The 20,682-nt window shown below is 38.1% G+C and overlaps 1 protein-coding gene across 2 annotated transcripts; it reads left to right on the plus strand.

The window, feature by feature from the left end:
- The first annotated feature begins 326 nt into the window (after nucleotides 1-326).
- On the plus strand, nucleotides 327-19,136 carry FBXO9 (F-box protein 9). Of its 2 annotated transcripts, none has more exons than XM_084203025.1 (13): nucleotides 327-536; nucleotides 4,270-4,343; nucleotides 5,323-5,481; nucleotides 5,914-5,971; nucleotides 8,395-8,494; nucleotides 11,573-11,703; nucleotides 12,884-12,998; nucleotides 13,527-13,645; nucleotides 13,919-14,009; nucleotides 15,024-15,119; nucleotides 15,828-15,921; nucleotides 16,604-16,758; nucleotides 17,790-19,136. In XM_084203025.1, the coding sequence occupies exons 3-13, from the start codon at nucleotides 5,335-5,337 to the stop codon at nucleotides 17,896-17,898; spliced, it is 1,215 nt and encodes a 404-aa protein (XP_084059151.1). In that variant the 5' UTR covers nucleotides 327-536; nucleotides 4,270-4,343; nucleotides 5,323-5,334; the 3' UTR covers nucleotides 17,899-19,136. The 2 variants fall into 2 exon arrangements, with proteins under 2 accessions (XP_084059151.1, XP_084059150.1); XM_084203024.1 differs by having other exon boundaries at nucleotides 397-536; nucleotides 4,266-4,343.
- The last annotated feature ends 1,546 nt before the right edge of the window (nucleotides 19,137-20,682 follow it).

Here is a 20,682-nt window from a genome sequence, read left to right on the forward strand (position 1 = left end):
TCGGCAATTTGCCTGTGCCAAGGTCCTGGCCTGACCGCAGTCACAGCGGAAATCGCGGCTCCCGGACACCGCCGCTTTACCTCGGTTCCCACTCCAGGGACCGCTCCTGCCGGGATTCCCACTCACTACACTTCCCAGCGGCCTTTGCTCTGCCGCCCTTCCCCTGGTGTGCCGCCACGGACTACGTTCCCCAGCAGGCCTTGCACCACGCCGCTTCGGGCGGCAGAGGCGGCACGGGCCGCGGTGCGCTCTGGGACGCGGAGTCTGTGCGGTCGCGCGTCGTAGCGGCCCGCGCGGGAGGCGGCGCTCTGACCTGGCGGGTTCGCCCGGGCCGTGTCCCGCCGCTCCCGCCGCCGGCCCTGCTCGCCGGGAAGATGGCTGCCGTCCGCAGGGCCCGCAGGGACTCCCGCTGCGTGGTGCGCTTCTCCGACCGAGAACTCTGCTAAGTGCCCCTCGCGGGCAGGGAGGACACACGGACCAACCGGGGGAGCAGAGCCCCCGGGACGGGACAGCGCCGCCCGAGCGTCGGCAGCATGGTGAGCGGGCCCGGGCGGCGGGAGCTCAGCTGCCGAGTAGGGACGGCCGGGTGGGACCGGGACAAGGGGTGTGTGTGGGAGCGGCCCCCGGCCAAATTGCTGGCAGGCAGCCCTGCCCTACCCGCCCCCGGGCACCGAGCGATGCTTGTGCGAAACGTGCCGTGATCCCGCCCCACCGCGGCTTGACACGGCCGCCTCCCACAGAGGATTTTGATGAGTGGGGCTGCTTGGTTCTGGAGCGATCGAGTCCTCCGTAGGAACGCGTGAACAAAATCCCTGTGTCATTACCGGGGAGTGTGCCCTTCCTGTCCCTTTCTTCCCTCAAAAATGTGGTGGCATAAAGTCACTCAGTAATGTAAAGGACTCTGTGGGCCAGGGACTCGAGTTGAGTTTGTCATTTAACATAACAGAAATACTCTTTGGTTCGGCATTGCTTTATTGACTGCGCCTCAATATGGATTCAAGTATCCATGATGAGAACTCGATCATTCAAAGTTAAACCATTTATGCCACACAGGAGCTGTTAAAATCTCTCACCACGGTTGTAAAAACTCTTGATTTTGAACACAGTGTCATTTCTACCAGATGTACAGAAAAATAGGGTGGCTTTCTCATTTTTTTTATCAAACCAAGAGGAATGTTAGCTGGCAGTCACTGTTTTGCTTTGCCACGCTTGCTCCTCCCTGAGTTCTGTTCGATTCACATGTAACACAGCCCGGTTCAACTGGTGACACTCAGCTTCGAACTGTTTCTGGTCTTGGTTTTACTTTGCTGAAACACAGATCAGAACTATTAAAGGTCCTGACGTTACAGCTAGTTTAGTGAGTGGTTAATGTACTCTGAGGAAATCAGCATGCAATTATTGATTGCAAGACAAAACTGAACTGTGCAAATAAACTAATTCTGCATTTGGCAAATGGTTTCTTAACCTTTGCAAGCAAATCAGAATTGAACCTACTCAGCTGACTTCATTTTTTTATGTGTTGCTGCCTAAATCAAATGTTTACTTTTGACATCTTACCTTTTGGTGGCTTGATAGACTACTACTTTCCTCATGGAAAATGAATCAAACCAATCAGCCAGTACACAGTACGATGTCTTCCTTTCAATCAGGATGAAGTCACTGTTCCATGTGACAGTTGACTTGTATCAGGAGAAAAGCCAGCAGCACAACGATGAACTATCTAGATTTATCCCCTAAGTAGCAGTTGGAGCACAGTGTTCTGTGAATTTTAGATGCTGTATGTACAACACAAGCATTCTCCGAGTTTAGGTGTGATCTCATGAGCTGTCTGCTGGTAAAGGTCCTTGCTTCACTGTGTTTACTCACTTGTCTCAGCAAAATCATAGGGTTTCAGCAGGTCAGATAAATAGTGGAAGGTTGTTAATAGATAGCAATTTTCCATTAATTCCTATGCAATAGCCATGAATTAATTGCTTTACTGGTAAGTTCAGAGGGCTAGCCACTTAGACTGCTACCACTGCTACAAGACAGACATTTGATATGAGAGATTGCAGATCACACATGCCTACAGTATAGAGATGGTAATGACAACACAATGATTGGGTTGTAATCAATTTCATTATGGTTTTTGACAACTTTTAGACTGTAGGCCACGTCTTCATAGTATTTTTTGTTCGAGTTGAGAGCATATTTAAGTTTCAAAGAGCACCAAATGACATTTTGGATGCAGTTGGTCCACTGCCATGTCTGACTGTGACTCAGAAATGAAGAAGTAGGGCAGCTGAATGGGGAGGAGGGGTTGAAAATCAAGAGTTGAACAGATTAGTGAAATATAAAGTTTTTGAATGAGGTAAACTTCATCCAGCTTCCTAACCTTCTAAGCGGTTTCAGAGCTTAAATGAGTTTGTTTACAGACTTCAGGAGTTAAAGGTTTTAATGGGCGTGGCTTTATGCACGAGAAGATAAGTGTGTTGATTTAGTTTAGAAATTGCTAATTTCTGCATTTTGCAGATAAAACCAGACTTATTCTGCCCAGACTGGTGAATTGCCTGGACATAATTCAGCTGCAAGCCAGAAGACTTGCACTCTGCACAGACAGAATTAGGCCTTATTTCTGTCAGCCCACTGCCATAATAATGCACTTTCAGACACCCATTTCAGAGCTAGCTCATTGCTAGGCTGGCTCTGCTTGGCCAACAAAATATTCCTAAATGCTAATAATGTGGTAGGACTGTCATAACTCATAGGGCATTAACTGCCTGCAATTAAATTCTGGAATCAAAGCCTGTGAAATTTCCAAGTTATTTACTTCTTGCTGAGATTTAATGCCTCTACTGTTTTATAGTGTTCTGGCTCACCTGTTTCCTTTACTGGGAAATTAAAAATGAGAATGTAGAAATAGATGCAATATCTGTTTATCTTCAGCCAACCAACCATGTCTATCAATTGTAAATGCTAAATTATCTGAAACCTCAGTAAAAACACTTTTACAGCTGACAAACCAGTATGTTTATGGTTTTGGGGAATATGAAGACGTGCTAATTTCAAGGAGGTGCTTGTCACCAAGAAGAGAGATTAAAGGTTGCCTTCCCATCACGTCTGCTAGTGTTCTGTAGTTTGATCAGAACTTCCAGGTGATCTCAAAATGGTATAAATTTTCTGAGTACAAGAATGCTTTGATTTCTGCACTTTGACTGTGCAGGAGGTAACGATTTCTTTTTGAGAGCTTGGTAGACTCTCACTGACAGAATGTCACTTCAAGTCTCAGAGTACTAAGTACAATAGGAAGGAGTGGGAAATAAAACTTTTTAAAGTAGTTGTGATAATGTCAGGTTTGCCTGCTTGTAATCTCACTTTGCATTATCTACTTGCCGAACTATAGATGTGAATTTCAGTGCAGAATGGCAGAAAAACTGGTTTGCTTCAGCTGCAGGAAGAACCTTAAAAAATTGTCTTAATTGTGATTTTGGGGTGTTTTTTCCCCCTTACTGGCATCTTGCTGTTGTTGTTATTGTAGTGGCTTCTCACTAATACTCAGAATGAGCTTTCCTTTGTTTTAGTATAGACTCCATAAATTTCAGTATATTTCACTATAATAATTAATTTGCATATTTTTAAGTTTTCCTCTTAAACTAGCCAGCTTAACTTCCTATGTAGAGCCATGTTAGGTTTAGTCAAAAGTCTTATTTCAGGTTTTATTTGTTTAATCTGTGTCACAGCTGTACTGTAAATAAAACCAACTGTCAAGCTCTCATGCTAGCTTTTTATTTTATTTTCCAGTACATTTCTTGTTTAGTTTCACATGTATATGTAAAGTATCTATTGTTAATTCAAAGCACTTTTGTGCTCTTGCAAATATTAAACAAATCAAAACTACTGGTTATCTTTACAGTGAGAAGATAGTGATTAAATTTTAATTTGTTGGACAAAGGACATTATTGTTTAATACTGAAGCTTTTGCTCTGTGCTTTGACACAGACACAGTGTATTTAGTTAGGTATGCTGGTGTATTGCAGCATGGAAGCCTTCAAATGATACACAATTAATCTGTGTTGGATTAAAATGCAAAACCCATCTTCATTGAATATGAACTTCATTAATATGGAAGTACAACTGATCTCATTAGTTTTAAAATTAATTTTTATCATCAAAAGGGAAGTATGCTTCATTTTTATTTTAATGTGTGTCCGTGACAGTTGTTCTTTGTGACTGTGCTGTAGGGACTTATGCAGACCCTATAATCACATTTGACTGCTCTTTACTAGGCAGAAGCTGAAGAAGATTGTCACACTGATTTGGTAAGAACCGATGACAGTGAAAGATCTGGTGAAGCAAATCTTCAGGTATGTCTCTCATGCTAGTGGGTTTTTACAAACATAGTACTGCTGTGATTTAAACTGCATCACTTATCTTCATTTATTTACCACACATTTGTTGATCTGACAAATGTTTAATCTTCCTGCCCCTCCAAAAGTGAGATAAATTTTGCGTTGTGTTCCAAGTGTCAGATTCCGTCTTCAGCTATCTGTGTAGATGAAAAGAAAGCTTGTGACAGCTCTGGAATTTCTTTGAAGAGCTGTAGAACTTGGACAGCAGTTTCTGTGATCAAATTCCAGTTTAACTTGTCACTTTCTACTGGACCAGAAAGCTGATAAATGCAGTGTAGTAGAAAAGTGTGTTCTCCTACAAGACTAGATTTCTGTGTAGTTGCTCCCCAGAAGTTCTGATGATTGCAAGAGACCTGTAAAGTGTAACTTCAAAGATGCTCCAAAAAAAAGGCATGACAGGAATTGCAACTTGTATTATTTCACAGAGCATAGTCCATACTTTTTAAAAGAGAAAGGAGTAAGGTCTTATTTGTATATTATATAAATTGCCATCTTGAATGTGAGATAGCTTAGAATGCTTGTTATTTTCTAAATTTTAATATTAAGAGCTAGTTGATTTATAGCTTATGATAATTCTACATGAACAAGAACAAACATGATCACGTCTGGAAAGATCACTTTTCTGTGGAATCTTAGGTCATAACCATAATACTAACAAGCACTTCTTGAAACATCAGTTTTTCTTCTGAGGCGAACAGTCCAGAAAAAAGCACTTTTGTTATTGAATGAAACTGAACAAGTACTTGTGCACTTTTTTGTTTTAACTTATCATAAAACAATTGCTAACTCTCTCTAAATTTACTGACGCCATCTAAGCCTTGGAAACATAAAGCATAGTTTTGAAATTCTTTTTTGTGTTTGTACTTTATAATTTCTCCTCAGAAGATACACTATGTGATATGTGATATTATGTAGAATTAATCATGTTTTTTAGGCAGAGCTCCAGATGTTCAGAGCTCAGTGGATGTTTGAGCTTGCCCCAGGTGTGAGTTCTAGTGGGTTGGAACCTCTGCCGTGCAAGGCGTCATCAAGAGAACCTGGACTAAAGTCTGTCGATGCCAGGGGAAAACAGGAGATAGCAAAAGAGGAAAAGGTACAGAAAAATATGCATAATATTGAGGTTTTATTTGTCTGTATTACTGTTTCACTATAACTTTTCTAAAAGCAATGCTGAATTATATCTGGAGAAACAACAGAGGTTATTATCTTGTTATCTCCATACTAATGTCTACATAATCCTGCAGTGATTTTTCTAGTCTTTATGTCTGCCTTCGTGTCACCTTCACAATCTGCTTTCTGAAGGACTATATGTTAGGGGTGAGCAGCAGGAATACAGATAGTTTGTTAACTGGGAATTTCAGTCATCTTATGTCTTGTAGCACATGAGTATGTCTTCTCTATGGACTTATTTTGGTACCTCTATCATAGGTACAGTAGGTAAGGTCAAAAATAATTCTAAGTCAAGTGACGTTGCACTTGTATTTCTAAGGAATTAAAGAACTGCTCTGTGTAATTTATTGTGCAGGCAAAAGAACTTTTCCTGAAGGCAGTGGAAGAAGAACAAAATGGGGCCCTTTATGAAGGTAATATGAAAGTCTACAATGAACACCCTTATGGTAGAGAAATTTAACACCTGTGGTTTACGGGCAAATCTTCATGGTGCCAGTGAATGTAAACTATGGGCTAACAGTGGTTTGAGAGCTCTGTCATTGAGATAAGCCAACAGACATGCTATAGAAGGAACCATCATATCAGTTCTAAGGTTGAGGTAAAGTAAAAATGACATCAAGGAAAGAATTTCTAACTTTTAGGCAATGTAATGGTGTCTTAGAATGCCTCTTTATGTGACTTCTGCAACTTGAAATTAGCATAATAATCAAGACAATAAACTATTTCCTGTGCTCACAGTTCTCATCATTCTACTGTGAACAAATCTACTGCTTTAATGCTTTTTGTTTGGTTGTGGGAGATTTTTGGTGGTTTTTTTGGAGAGGGCTCTTTGGGTTTAGGGGTTTTTGTTTGTTTTTTTGATTAACACAGCATGCTAAATAGCTTTTTCAAGAGTTCCTACAATGAACATTCAAATCCGGTAGTCTTTGAGGTTTGTCATAAAATATTTAAGGTTCTTAGCCTACTTACCTGCACTCTTGCTATCAGCAGTAGTAAAAATGGAAATTCAAAGTTTTTTTCCTTATATTTAGTTTTCAGAGTCTAGAGAGTAAGATGACTATTCTAACTTCCAAGTCCTGTAGGTCAGTAGTGGAGATACTAATTTTCTCTTTCTTTCATGTGAGAAAGAATGCAAAGCAGAATGTATGTGCCATCCTGCTCATCCACCAGAGGGCTTGGCCACTGTGTTTATAGTGCAGGTGCAAAATAAGTTAAGATACAGAAGTCTGAGAGAATTCTGGAAGCTCCTGAGCTCAGCCACCTGCTGAATACAAAATTTTCACTTCACCATGGAAATTTTTCCTTCATTTTCAAGGGATTTCTGGTTGTTGTTTCATATCTCATATTAACTGAGAGAAATATGAGTCCTTTGTAGTTAATAAAATCACTTATCTCAGTTTCTAATTTGTTACCTGTTTTTACCGGGCAAAATTACTTTAGGCTGAGATAGGATGAGTGTTTGGTAAAGGATTAAATGCACAGTAAAAAATATGTCAGTAAAAACCTGGTACATATTTAGGAAATAATGTAGTAGATTGTGAAGGTTATTTCTGAATAATTTTTTTTTAAAAAGGTGAGGAAAGCAGTCTATTTAAACATTGTGTGTATAAAATGAAGGCTGTGGCTTCATCTGCTTCAGTGCACTCCTTGTATGTGAAACATAGCAGGAAAGAAATACTAATATCGAACTGTTCATTCACAAAAGTGTTTCAGACATCTAGATTGCATAAATGAGAATTCATCTTTCTCAATTGAATTTGATTTGAAACTTAGAGAAACTAAACTGAACTATTTCTACACATAGATCTATATGAGACCTTAGAGGCATGGTCCTATGCCAGACACAGATATATTACTGAGCATATGTTGGGACATCTGTTTCAGACCAGGCTTTTATTTGCTGACCTGGCCCAGGTCACCAGAATCCAAACCTGCTTCTGAAATCTGCTGATACCTGATGTTTGTGAGACAGTTATGTGCTGCAGCTTGTTCTTGCTTAAGTACAGTTGAGGCTTTGTCTGCAAGATTAAATGCTAAAGTTGAGACTGAACTCTATTTAGCTGGCTCCTGGTATTTTCAATCCTCAACAGCCAAAGGATACTATTTGTCAGTCACTGGCCCTGACATGAACTCAAGGAAATAGGAACGTTTACTAGTCCCAAACTCGAGTTTCTCAGACTCATCAGACAAATTCTGAGCTCCATACTCACTGATGTTTTATTTGAGTTTTGGTTTTAAAAGTCAAAGCCGAAGAATAATTGTCCTCTGATCATGGTATCACTATGATGGAATACAAAGAAACATACACATGCATACATGATTTTACTGATGGTATTGAGATAGATTGAATGTGCATACATCTAATTAATTTAAATTAAGAAGGATTCACAGAGCTGACTCAGGAGGAAAATATTCTGCAGCTTAAATAGTAGTTTGTTGCCACAGTGATGTTCCTGAACCTCTTTCTTTAGGAAATCTTTGCCAGTGCCAGGCACCAAACAACATCAGGAGTTTGTAATGTTCTAGTGTAAAATTTTCTACTCCATAGCTGAATTCGTGGTAATTAAGATAAATCTGTAAAAGCTGAAACACATCTGAGCTAACTGTTTTTCTAAAAAAATGCATGAGGTTTTTAGTTTCGAAAACAGGTCTTTAACGTTCCTCTCTTCTGTATTGAATTGAAATCTACAGTTTAGACTAAACAAGCTTTCCTAGGCAAGGGCATTTTCCACGTCTTTAGTGCTTTTAGGTGAAACTATCTCTCTGAAAACAGTCTTTGCTTTGATAAGCTGGTATGGACATTGGATATGTTTGAACATCAAACCTTTCTTTTCAGCCATCAAGTTTTATCGTCTAGCCATGCAGCTTGTACCTGATATAGAGTTTAAGATCACCTATACACGGTCCCCAGATGGTGATGGAGTTGGAAAGAGGTGGTAAGTATGAAGTTTTACTAATTAAGTGCATCAGAGTACTGAAACATGACTTTTTTTTCCTGAAGGATATCAATATTCTGCTGTAATATGCAGTTGTAAGTCTCTCAGTATCTGGAAAACTTACCTGCTCTCACTTGAGTAGACTATATTTTCTGAAGACAGTAACAAGCTTGTTTGGAGCTAGCTAATTTCAGGGGGAAGGATTACAAATAGTTATGCTGTTACTTAATTTTAAAAAAGCATCAGTCACTATTTTGATTTTTGATTTTCAGATCGAGGATGATATACAAAGTTGTAGATGGCAAAAAGAGGAATTAGTTAAAGCTTCATACTAATAAAATAAGCATCTTAATTAAGCAAAGAAATAATTATTCTTATGCCAACAGCCGAATGAGAGCATTTTTAGTAGAGCAATACATTTAGAAGCTCAGAGATTGCAGTCTGAGTGATCTAGTCTTTCATCATGACACACATCAAAATACCTAACCTCAGTGCAACAGATGTGCAGTGACTTAGGGCTGCTGTAACTTGAGCCCAAGACTTGAGTTTAAGGAGGGCCAAAATTTCTGTTCCAGCCCCTGCAGCCTAACATAGACAAGCTTCTGGAATAGCTTCCCAAATTCTTGCTTACTCATAGCAGCTATTGGTGCTCCTGATAGCTGTATCAAAAAAATCCAGAGTTTTAACATGGAGAATGAAAAAGGAAAGCACAACCATGTCACTGTGGTATTACTAGCTTGGTCTTGTTGCCCCAGGACAGTACAGCTCCAATGCAGCTGTTGACTTAATATAAAAGAGTGCAAGATGAGCTAAGTGCTTTATTTCCATCCATTAGTTTCATATCTGAATGGGTTGCTGACGTGAAATCTTGGCTGTGCATTTGTGCAGTAGGAAAACTACTGGATCATGCGCTATAGTCATGTAAAAACCTTGGGTTTTATAGGATTATTTTCTTACTTTAGCATCATTTTCTCTACTCCATTAAGAATCTCTGACCTGAAGTTGGGCAGGAGTGGCCCTTCTGGAGAGTGGGAAGGCTCTGCAGAGAGATCTGGACATGCTGGATCAATGAGCCAAGGCCAATTGTGTGAATTTCAGCAAGGCCAAGTACTGGATCCTGTGCTTGGGTCACAACAACCCCATGCAGAGCTACAGGTTGGGAGCAGAGTGGCTGGAAAACTGCCTGTTGGAAAAGGACTCTGGGGTCATGGTTGATAGTTGGCTTAACATGAGCCAGTGTGTGCCCAGGAAGGCCAGTGGCATCCTGGCCTGTCTCAGCCCTAGTGTGGCCAGCAGGAGCAGGGCAGGGATTGTCCCCCTGCACTCAGCACTGCTGAGGCCACAGCTCCAGCACTGGGTCCAGTTCTGGGCCCCTCACTGTGAGAATGACATTGAGGGGCTGCAGTGAGTCCAGGGAAGGGCAGCGGAGCTGGGGAAGGGTCTGGAGCACAAGTGCTGTGAGGAGCAGCTGAGGGAGCTGGGGGTGTTCAGCCTGGAGAGGAGGAGGCTCAGGGGAGATCTTTTAAGGTCTCTACAACCACCTGAAAAGAGTTTGTATTGAGGTAGGGGTTGGTCTCTTCAACCAAATAAGAATTGACAGGACAAGAAGAAATGGCCTCAGGGTGTGCTTTGGAGTGAATATTGGGAAAAAGTCTTCACAGAAAAGGTTGTCAAGTGCTTGAGCAGGGTGCCCAGAGAAGAGGTTGAGTCATCATGCCTGCAGGTATTTAAAAGATGTGACATGTGGCAGTAAGGGACATGGTTTAGTGCCCTGTGAATGGTTGGGCCTGATGATCTCAGAAGTCTTTTCCAACCTAAATAATTCTGCAATTGTGTGGATTTTTATTTGGTTTTTTAAATGTTGCTGTACTGTTCCAAGCACTTTGTGGCAGTGAGGGAAAAACAACCAGTAGTCTCAACTGTTACTCTACTGTTTAAAAGCAGTATTTGTAGAGGTGTATTTCTTGGGAGAGATTTTAGTTTGTGCTTTATGAATTACTGTTGTAGGTGTTTCATACAATCTTGATGAGAAAAAACAAATTACACAATTAGATTTGAAAAAACAGTTTACAGTGTGGCCTGTAGGTACTGGGACTGACCATCATACTCATCAAAATAAAGGAAGGTATGTTCAGTGCAACTTCTTACTATAGTCTTAGTTAGGAGAGGCCCAAACTTAATTGTCTTCTGTATGATACTTCAAAACCCATTGGTAGGTCTACCAGTTGCTTGCTTATATTCTCATTCTAGTAACTTGTTTGGAGTAGAATTGAACAGCATTAAAAAGTACTGTAAGATTTCTTAATTAGCTCGTATACCAAGTCAGGGGAAAAAAAGGTGGTTTGTGATGTGCTCAAGGAGTTTTGTGTCGTTTCTGGCTATTTGGGGCAAACAAGCAGGCAGCTATCAAAAGATCATATTATGATATACAACTTAAATTTAGATTTCTTTTATTAATGTGGTAAATTTAGATTTCTTTTATCACTTAGTAACCCTTGAAATTTACTGATGAGTAGCAAGCTTGTTGTTCCTTTTCTGCTATCTTGTTCTGGCTCCTGAAATTTATTATTTCTGCCTATTTACAGAATAGATACAAAAGTAGTTTTCCTTCATTACTGTTGAATACACCCACCAAGGATCACTCTTTAGTGAGTAACATGAGCATGAAAAATAATCCTTAATTGTTTCCAATATCTTACATCATGAGAAGGATTAGAAAACACAACTTTCATTAACAACACTTTATTTCCTGCATATGCCATATCTTAGACAAAGTAGAAGATGAGATTTTTCTTTTCATGTGGTCAAGAAATTCTTCAGTAACTTAAATAAAAAACTGGGATGGGAATTTAATGAAAAAGCCCCAGTTGTTACTCTCAGAGGCATTCCAGCAATGTCTTAATGACGTAGATTATATTTCAGTAGTTGTTTTATTGTGTGATGAAATGTGATTGCTTTAAAAATGTACAGGAAGCAACTCTATTGAATGGGAGTATGGCAGTGGATTGATGCCAAGATGAGGACATCTGTTGGTATGTTTTGTCCAATATTACAGTGTTGGCATTGCCCCTTTTCTAGTGTTGAGGATAGCAAAGAGGATGACAAAATGGCAGATCTCCTGACAGATTTCCAGCAGCAGTTAACTCTTCAGGAATCTTCAGTCAAACTTTGTCAGCCTGAAGTTTGTGTCAGCCAGACCCACATTTCAGGTAAGAGTTGAGATACGCTGTGAGAGTTGAGAGGCAGAATTTATATTGACGTTCCACTTTATTAAAGCATTTGTCTCCTTCATTCAAAAACCATCTTTGAAGAAGTGCGTACATTATCTCTTTCTTTACTTCTGTAGTTAGATACAAAGGAGAAAAAATTATCAGCTAGGTAAACCAATCTTGTTCTCATACCAGATCTTGTCTTTATCACACAAGCTTTTTCCATGTAGTATTTCTGAGCAGGATTTTCAGGATCAGAGGCATACTTATAATTAGCAGCTTCTAGGAAGTAAGGACTTGCTGAAGTAAGTGTATTCCAGTTTTCCTTCCAGTTCTTTTGGTTTGGTTTGCAATAACAGTTATTATTAATAATAACAGTTATTATTACAATATTTAAGTGTGAGTAAGAGACAATTGTTTTATAGACTATGCATCTTTATATTTCTTGATTTTGTCTATGTATGAGATTTTTGCAACAAGTGTGTTTTCAGGGTCAGAAAGACTGTATAACAAAGCTAGAAAGTCTTTTGAAAGTTAATGACTTTCAGTGCTTCAGTTCTAGGACAGTTATCCTGAGACTTCCTTATGAGATCTAAATTGTAGAGAGTGTATATGAGCTATGATCTCTCTTAAAAACAGATGGCTTGGTTCTGCATCCTAAATTATCAGTTGCACTTTGAAATCTTGGCCTGATCTCCTTTGTTCTGGTCAAGAAAAGAAAATAAAGTAAGTGAAGCAAATCAAAACATAAAGAAAATAGTTTTAAGCATTATTTTATTTTAATAACTGGTGCATTGTACACTTGGGAAAATGTATTTCCTTTTTTTACCAGTAAAGACAAGATGTTGCAGACATTACTCTAAAATGATCTCAGGAGATGTGTCCTTGGAGCAGCAGTGTTGGTCTTTCTAGATTTATATTCTACTTTCCAGCCATTCCTGTGTTCTAGTATCTTTTTCACTGGCTTTCTTTATCGCAGAAAGAAAACTTTTTAAAAATCTCATGAGCCTCAGAAGTTAGTAGGCATAAAAAGATCGAAAGGACTTTTATGGACATCACATCTTATCTATAGTGACCTTTTAAGTTAATTTTTTTTTTTGTTCCCAAGCCAAACCTGGGATTATAAATAACCTGTTGATTTACAGGTTGCATCTAGCAAGGATTTCTCTTCTCTTTTTAGCGTTGCCTATGGAAGTACTAATGTACATTTTCCGATGGGTGGTTTCAAGTGACTTGGATCTGAGATCACTGGAGCAATTATCTCTTGTGTGTCGAGGATTTTACATTTGTGCCAGGTAGGTATTGTAGATAATTTATCTAAAGTGAAACTTCATTTTTTGCACTAGTATGTCCTGCTTTTCCTTCCCATATACATTTTCATGTTATGCTCCTCACAGTGCTAATAAGTTTCTGAATACACTCCTAAATGGTATGTGAGATAGATGACTTTACTGTAATAAAAATCTAGCAGAAAGTATTACTTCTTCTACATTGTTTGTAAATTAGTGTTTGAGGTCTCCAGAATAATCTTGTCAGGCTCATATAGCCACACAGAGACCTGGAAGGGTGCTTCAGTGTTGTGGTTTTGTACTTGGATGAAAATGGCACTCTGTTCTTCAGTTTCACTGGAAAGAGGAAAAGGCTTTCAAACAATCCAGGATTAAGTAAATTAGTCAAGGGTTTTGAATTATGAGCTATTTTTGTCCAAGAAAGTTTCTTTTAGTTGCATCCAAACTAAGTAAGAGAGCATTACTTTGATATATAAAAGCTAAGCAGGGTTTGTAGGGAAGTTATGGGGTTTGCTTTTTTCTTGTTTTCACTAGAGATCCTGAAATCTGGCATCAAGTCTGTTTGAAAATATGGGGCAGGAGCTGCAATAAACTTGTTCCATATGCGTCTTGGAGGGACATGTTTTTGGAAAGGCCTCGCGTTCGATTTGATGGTAAGCTGTACTTTTGGAAATAGTTGGAAGTGTGTGACAGAAACAGTCAGGTGGGTTTGATGTTTGTGATGTTGTTAGACCTAATCTGAATTTGTTTGTGCATTGCAATTTGTAGAATATCTGCAAAGAGACGGGAAAGGTGCAAGGGATGAAAATAAAAACTTCCATGTATTTAAGTAACAAAACCATACTCAGAAGTTTTAGATAATTGGGTTTTTCATTATAAATATTTTATGCTCTTAGTTTTTGTTCATATATCTTCCTTTTCTATAGGTGTATATGTCAGCAAGACAAAATACATACGTCAAGGAGAACAGTCTCTTGATGGTTTCTATAGAGCATGGCACCAAGTGGAATATTACAGGTAGAGCTGTAGTACAATGAGTGAGTGAAATGTTTCTCTCTCTGAAGTTCTGTAAATCCACCCCTGGTTATCACAGACAATAATCATTCTGTAAAAATGAATGGGACTGCTGCAGTGTGTAAAGTAATGTGTATTTTTTGAGAATACATTTTAGAAATAGCATCTAATAATAGATCTAATAATAGAATTCTATGCTAATTAGAAAGTAGCTTAGAAACATGTTTCATCCTCACGTCACGTCACGTGGCAAAAGCTTGAAAGCTTCTAACAATTAATACTTACCTACAGATTTCTTTCCCTAAACAACTTTTGCTCTCCATGTGATACAACACATGATACAATTCCACAAAGAGAATACATGTGATTATACAAGATCAATAATTTAGCATATGTGTAATCAGTTGTAAAAATCAAGAGACTGAGCTTTCTCATCTTGCTGTAAATGCTTTGCCGTTTGTTTCCTCAGCCTGATTTTTTGCTGTTGTTCATCTTGATGCTCCCAGCATTTATTGTTTCATTCTGCTGTCATTTCTGAGGCTGGAAACTGTTCATAGAAACCTTGAACCTGATGGCTGTTGCTGTACTCTCAATCATTAGCATAGTACTTGAGTACTGTAAAAATCAGTTAGGTTCCAGAACCTGAAGAAGTCCATATGACATTACTAATTTTGTATTGATACTGTAATTGAGATTTTGTTGCATTGGTCTCAGTGGATAGGAATGGAGAAACTTGAGGTCAGTTTCGATCCCAGAGTAGCCACCTTGCTTTGGTAGAAGTGACAAAACTACATAGCTCTTCATAACTTCCTCTTCCAATATTCCTAACTCTCTTCTGATTTCTGACCCCTTTTTTGTTCTGTTGTGTGAAGAAATGTGTTTTTGAATGTTATTACCAATTAAGTTCTAAATCCTTCTGGGTAACAGCCTGTGATTTTAAAAGCAAACAAACAAGGAAAAAAACACAGGAAAAGGATAAATTTTCTAGGTTTGCATTGTGTAATTATGTTTTTGCAGGTATTTGAGATTCTTTCCAGATGGTCAAGTTATGATGCTAACAACTCCTGAAGATCCTCAATCTATAGTTCCTCGCTTACGGACTAAAAACACAAGGTTATTGAAATCAAGTATTTGGCTCTACAGTTTTCATTTTGCTTTTACCTAGCAATTTCTATTTACTTTTGTCTCAGATTCTATGTCCTGTCTTAGCAAAACAGTGTTATTTATATTGTGTTATAGATGTTTATAATTGTCTCCTAAAAACTATAAAAAAATTTGATCTTTATGCAAAGATATCTTTCATTTTAGGGTCCTGATATTGTAATTAGATTTTCTTTATGGGTTATGTGATTTGAAATTTTTAAGGCAAGTAGATGGAACAGTCATTTTAAAAATACTATTTTGTTACTGCCTGCCTTCCAACACTTCCTTAACTTGAAGGAAAGTGAAGATTTCAGTGAGATATGTTACAATTAGTACTTTTTGATGTTTGGACATAAAAACATAGAAAATTGTTTGCAACTTCAAAACAGGTTTGAGCTGTTCACAGAAATCTGTAAATATTTAGCAGTAGGCTAGGTAGAACCAACTAGCTTACATTTACTGTCCTGTTTGGGAAAATTAGAAGCAAGTTTCCAAAACATTTTCACCATTTAATATTGTTGATTAGGCTTTATTGACTGGAAATAAGAAATAGTTTGAATCATAATGCTATGTAGTCAGTCTTTGTTTCATTGCTGATGCTTCATTATAAGAACAGCACACTTTTGAGACACAGAATATTTTCATATCCTTGACATTATCCTCCTTTTAACCTTCCAGAACGGATGCAATCTTGCTTGGCCATTATCGCCTTTCCCAGGAAACTGACAATCAAACCAAAGTATTTGCTGTAATAATGAAGAAAAAGGAAGAGGTAGGTAGAAAAACAGCATAGAGGAGAAATAGATTTACAAGATTTTACTCAGACTAAGTGTTTTAAGGGACCCAAAGATTTGCCTTACACCAAAAGATTAAAAAATTCAATTAATTTTTAACGGTTTAAAAATAAAGTATAAATAAATAAGCATGGTGATGTCCCCAAATCTGTAATAATTTATTAAGGCAAATAAATACCTGGTTCCAATCGAAGCAGTTGTTTTTCCCCTTAGTTTCCATTTATAGTGCTATTAGGTGTCAGCAGGAAAGAAGGACAAACCGGTCATTTTCTGAGAAGAGATTTGACTGTGTGCAGTTATGTTCCACAACATTTAGTAAAACTAGATAAGCACTGTTTGTTAATTGAACTCTGAATGATTTGATCAACTTACTTACAAATTCTTCTGATGACCAAAGTTCTGCTAATCAAGAGAAACTTGTGAAGAGTAAGAAGTGTTACAGTGACTGTGCACAGCTGGGTGGTGTCCTGCATGCTTCTTTTGCTTTCTGTGAAAACTTCTTCCATCGTTAACATACACATTTATGTATTTTGAAGGAATAGTAGTACTTGTTTTTAAATATGAGAATTTTACCAATCTGGTCTCATAGTTACTTGGGATAAATAGTTGCACAATGTGTTCTTTGTAGGTCGTCATGAAACTTCTTATTTCTCTGTACAGAAACCAGTTGATTACCACAAGTACAGGTATTTCCGCCGAGTTCCTGCTCAAGAAACGGATCACAGCTTCCATGTAGGACTACAGTTGTGCTCCAGTGGGCGCCAGAGGTTCAACAAACTTGTGTGGATACATCATTCTTGTCACATCACTTGCAGGTGAGTAAATGGAGAACAAGAGCAAAGAAAGATACTAAACTGTAGAATTAAAGGTTACATTAATTTGTCCAGTACTAAGTACAGAAAATGTGAAGAGTCTGAGACTTAGGTGGCTTTACCAGAATGTAATGAAAATGGTAACTGGTCCTGATTTGAAGTACATAATGAACTTTTATGTAAAGAGATCCCAAGATTTTAGTAACCTGTTTTAATGATAATAGGAAGTTTCCTAAGTAGTGTAACTATAGTTTTTTAGCTTTTTAAAGGATTTGTGCAGAGTGTTTGATTTCAGAACTGATTCAGGGTTGAATGACTTAAGGTGGTGTTAGTGAGGGGGAAAGTGGGTATTCATTAAGATACATATCTTTTCCACTAGGGATGTGCAGTCTAAAGATGTCTGTACTTTTCATGTGAGAACTCTAATGTTACTAACATATAATAATTCAGCAGTGTAGAATATGGGGATGTGACCACCTGTTCTGATCACTTGCCAGGCAGGAGCCATGACCACTGTTCTTGCACCTGACACTTACTGGCAAGTTGGCTTTCCAGATGTTGGATGTTGGCAGTATATTTAGTCCTTGTCTTTCAATGTTCTTAATATTCAGTGTTTTTATAGGAATGTAGCTCAGCTATTAAGCTGTGAGAATATAAAATGCAAGAAATAAACTTCTTGGGGATTGGGGGTATAGGTAACTTCCATAAAAGAAAAATTGCTTTTGTAAAAGCTAGTGTTGTCATACCTAATTTATATTGCAGACATTCTTTTCAGTATGAAGTTTCTGTACTGCTCAGGTCTTGGAGCTCATAATAAGAGTGGAAAAGGAAAGTGGTTTCTTAGGTATGGATGTAGAAGTGGATTCTGTATAGTGTGATTCAGCTAAAAATCAAATGCTTTCAGAACAAGGCATTACAAAAGACACTTTATTCCAACTGTAGTTTGATGCACACACTGTACTATGGAACATAATTGCATGATGGACTCAAACAGCAACTTGTGTCTCATTTAACTTTTACAATGTTCTTTGCAGATCGACTGGTGAGACAGCTGTTACTACTTTTGACATTGACAAAATGTACACCCCTTTGTTCTTTGCACGAGTGAAGAGTTTTACTGCATATTCAGAAAAGCCGCTCTAAGAAACACCTTCTCCTCTCACAACTTCTGCATGAGTAAAAGGTTGTAGCTAATAAGCACTTAAGTTATAAATGTGTATATATTTGGAGCATTTTAAAATTCTGGGAAATTTCTTGAAGGCAGTATGTTCTATTTGATTGTGAATTGCTGGAATTTTGTTTTGAGATTTTATTTTGATTTTTGTTTTGAGAAGCTTATGAGTGTTAAGCACCTTTTATCTGTGATAAGAATTTGATAAACAAAGTTTTGTTGTGTTGAGTTTTTTTTTTTTAATATTTTTAAATCAGTTTGCTTAAAATGTCTCTTCATCTGCCTAGACACCAATTTGTTCAAAAGGAATCAACAGGAAAATCTCACTGTCCATGGGACAGTGTGTATGGTCTCTGCTGAAGACTTGAAATGTGAAAAGGGAGAAAGTTGTCATTTGTTAAACTCTGTGACTTAAAAGAACATCAAATAAATGTTTTCTTTAAATTAAACTTATTTTGTTTGCCTTTAAGATCTGGCATTTTGTTGACATCAACCTTAAGGAAAAACCGTCAATGGCAAGCAAGCACAAAATACAAAATTTAACTGCAGAGGTACATTCCCACCAATGCAGTGGTGTCAGCTGGTCATCAGTGTAATTTGATCTTGGTAGAAGTGCAGTGGAGCCCTTGTACTGTAGGATGAGTTTGCAGGTACATGGCCCTGCTTGGGCAGTGTCACAGTGCAGGGGTGAAATGTGTACTGCTTGTGCACTGGCCTGGTGTGAATACCTAGGTAGGCAGGGCTCACTTGGACATGATTGTCACCTGCTACCACCCATCATCTAACCTTGCCACACATGCTGTAAACCCTTTGAGCATTTGTTTAACTAAATAAATTTTGAGGCTGCTGTAGATGTTCAGGTGCTGTGTACTGCTAATCATGAAGTGTTCCTTGAGGTCTGGTACAGGTACTGTATGCTGCTTCTCCTGCATATATCGCTTGGGGGTGTAGTGCAGACATTGTAATGCTGCTTATTATGTGTGTATCTTGGATCCTGGAAGAACTGAAGCTTTTTACTGTAGTTTTTTTTCAAGCCATTTTGCATAATTTACCTTTGACCGTCTTGTTTCAAAATACTGACCTGGACATGAGGACTAAAATACAGAAGCTGTGGAAAGAACTATACTTGTTCTATAATTTATAAACTGTATCTTTGCAAGGAGCTACATGATTAAAAATATATCAATAAATTATGATTTTGAACATGCAATCCCTTGCAATTTCTTATTTTCCCAAGAAATTCTTATTGTCATACAGTTAATGGTGATTAGTTATGAGCTACCAGCATAAGCTACATGCCAGGCAAGGCTGACAGGTAGAATTAACCTCTTAATGATTTTTTATTACACTACTTGCAGATTATCTGAGAAAAATAGAGACATTTTCAGTTGCATTAGTTCTCAATAAGGATATGTGTATCTGAAAGTTGATTATGTTTCTAGCTACTGTAATAATAGTCTAGCTACTCTGCCTACAAGACTTTGGTCTGCGTCCTTAGACTGCAGTTTCACTTATCACTTCGTAAACAGAAGGTTTAATAAGCAGTCTGTTGTGTTCTCATTGCTCAAAGGAAAAATAACTGCTTAGAATATCTGCTTGAGGTTCTGAAATATTGCAAATTTTGTTAACAGGAAAATCCATTAATTAGCTACACTTTTTGTTGAGGGTGAAAGGTAAAGGTCTGATTCTGCCTGCTGAGAAGTGTCAAAGTTTTGCCACAAGAGTTACATGATGATAGTGATTATTAGTTTAGGTACAGTCTCGTCCAGTAAGCAAGTTGGATGTAATAGCGGAGCCTTTTAACTCAGAGCTCTTTTCATACCAAGACTTAGTTGCTTCTTCTGACCTTTTGTTTTTCCTTGCTTTGGCCATATATTAGTCTGCGCGTAAGGAAAAGATAGCTAGTTACAAATAGAGATGTTGATTCAACAGAAGTCTCAAGCAATGATTATTTTGAGATTATATTAAATATTCTTTCACCAAGAAAATTATGTGAGCTTTCTATCTATGAGACTGAGATGAATATGTTTGCATTAAGCAATTTAAGAGTCCAGCTAGTTTTGTATTTTGAAATGGTTAATTAGCAGATACTGTTACTGCTTGTTCTCGTGCAGCTATTAAAATAGCGCCTGCTTCAGCAAAGAATTGGTGACTAGTTGCTTTTCCTTCATTCTGTATAGTGTTTTTCAGTAGTCCAGGGCTCTAATTACTAGAGGCTCTATGTTTTTATAATTTAGTTTTATTGTCCTTGTAATTATCATAGAACGACGTTAGTTGGTATAACTAGTTTACTATTTATATATATATGTGAAATTGTTCTTTACTAATTGTATTAGTAACTTGACTAAAAGAGTAAGGTGTGCACCTATACAGCCCTTTTTCCCAAGAGTTTACTGAAGGCTTTGAGACAAGTTAACTTATAAAAATCGAAGGGGGACTACAAAAGGTGACAGAAACATAATTCTCCGAGCTGTAGATCTCTGGTATGCATTGAATTAAAGACAGCAGGGTGCACTGTTTCGTGTAGAGAAGATGCTCAGGTGGTCAAGTGTTAAACTGATTTGTCTCAGTCTGATTGGAGATTAGCATCAGTTAAACCTTCTGTGTAAAGAGACTCTAATTCAGTGCCCTGAGCAAGGAACCAGCAAGTAGACATTGTCCAGCTGCTAGTTCAGCTCCTGAGTCACTGATAGCCTTGAGCCAAGCTGGTCAGGATAGAAAAAACATGTGGTGTTTACATGAGGTTCTTTAATGGA

This window comes from Fringilla coelebs (assembly GCF_963513975.1).
Source record: "Fringilla coelebs genome assembly, chromosome: 3".
Classification (NCBI taxonomy): domain Eukaryota; kingdom Metazoa; phylum Chordata; class Aves; order Passeriformes; family Fringillidae; genus Fringilla; species Fringilla coelebs.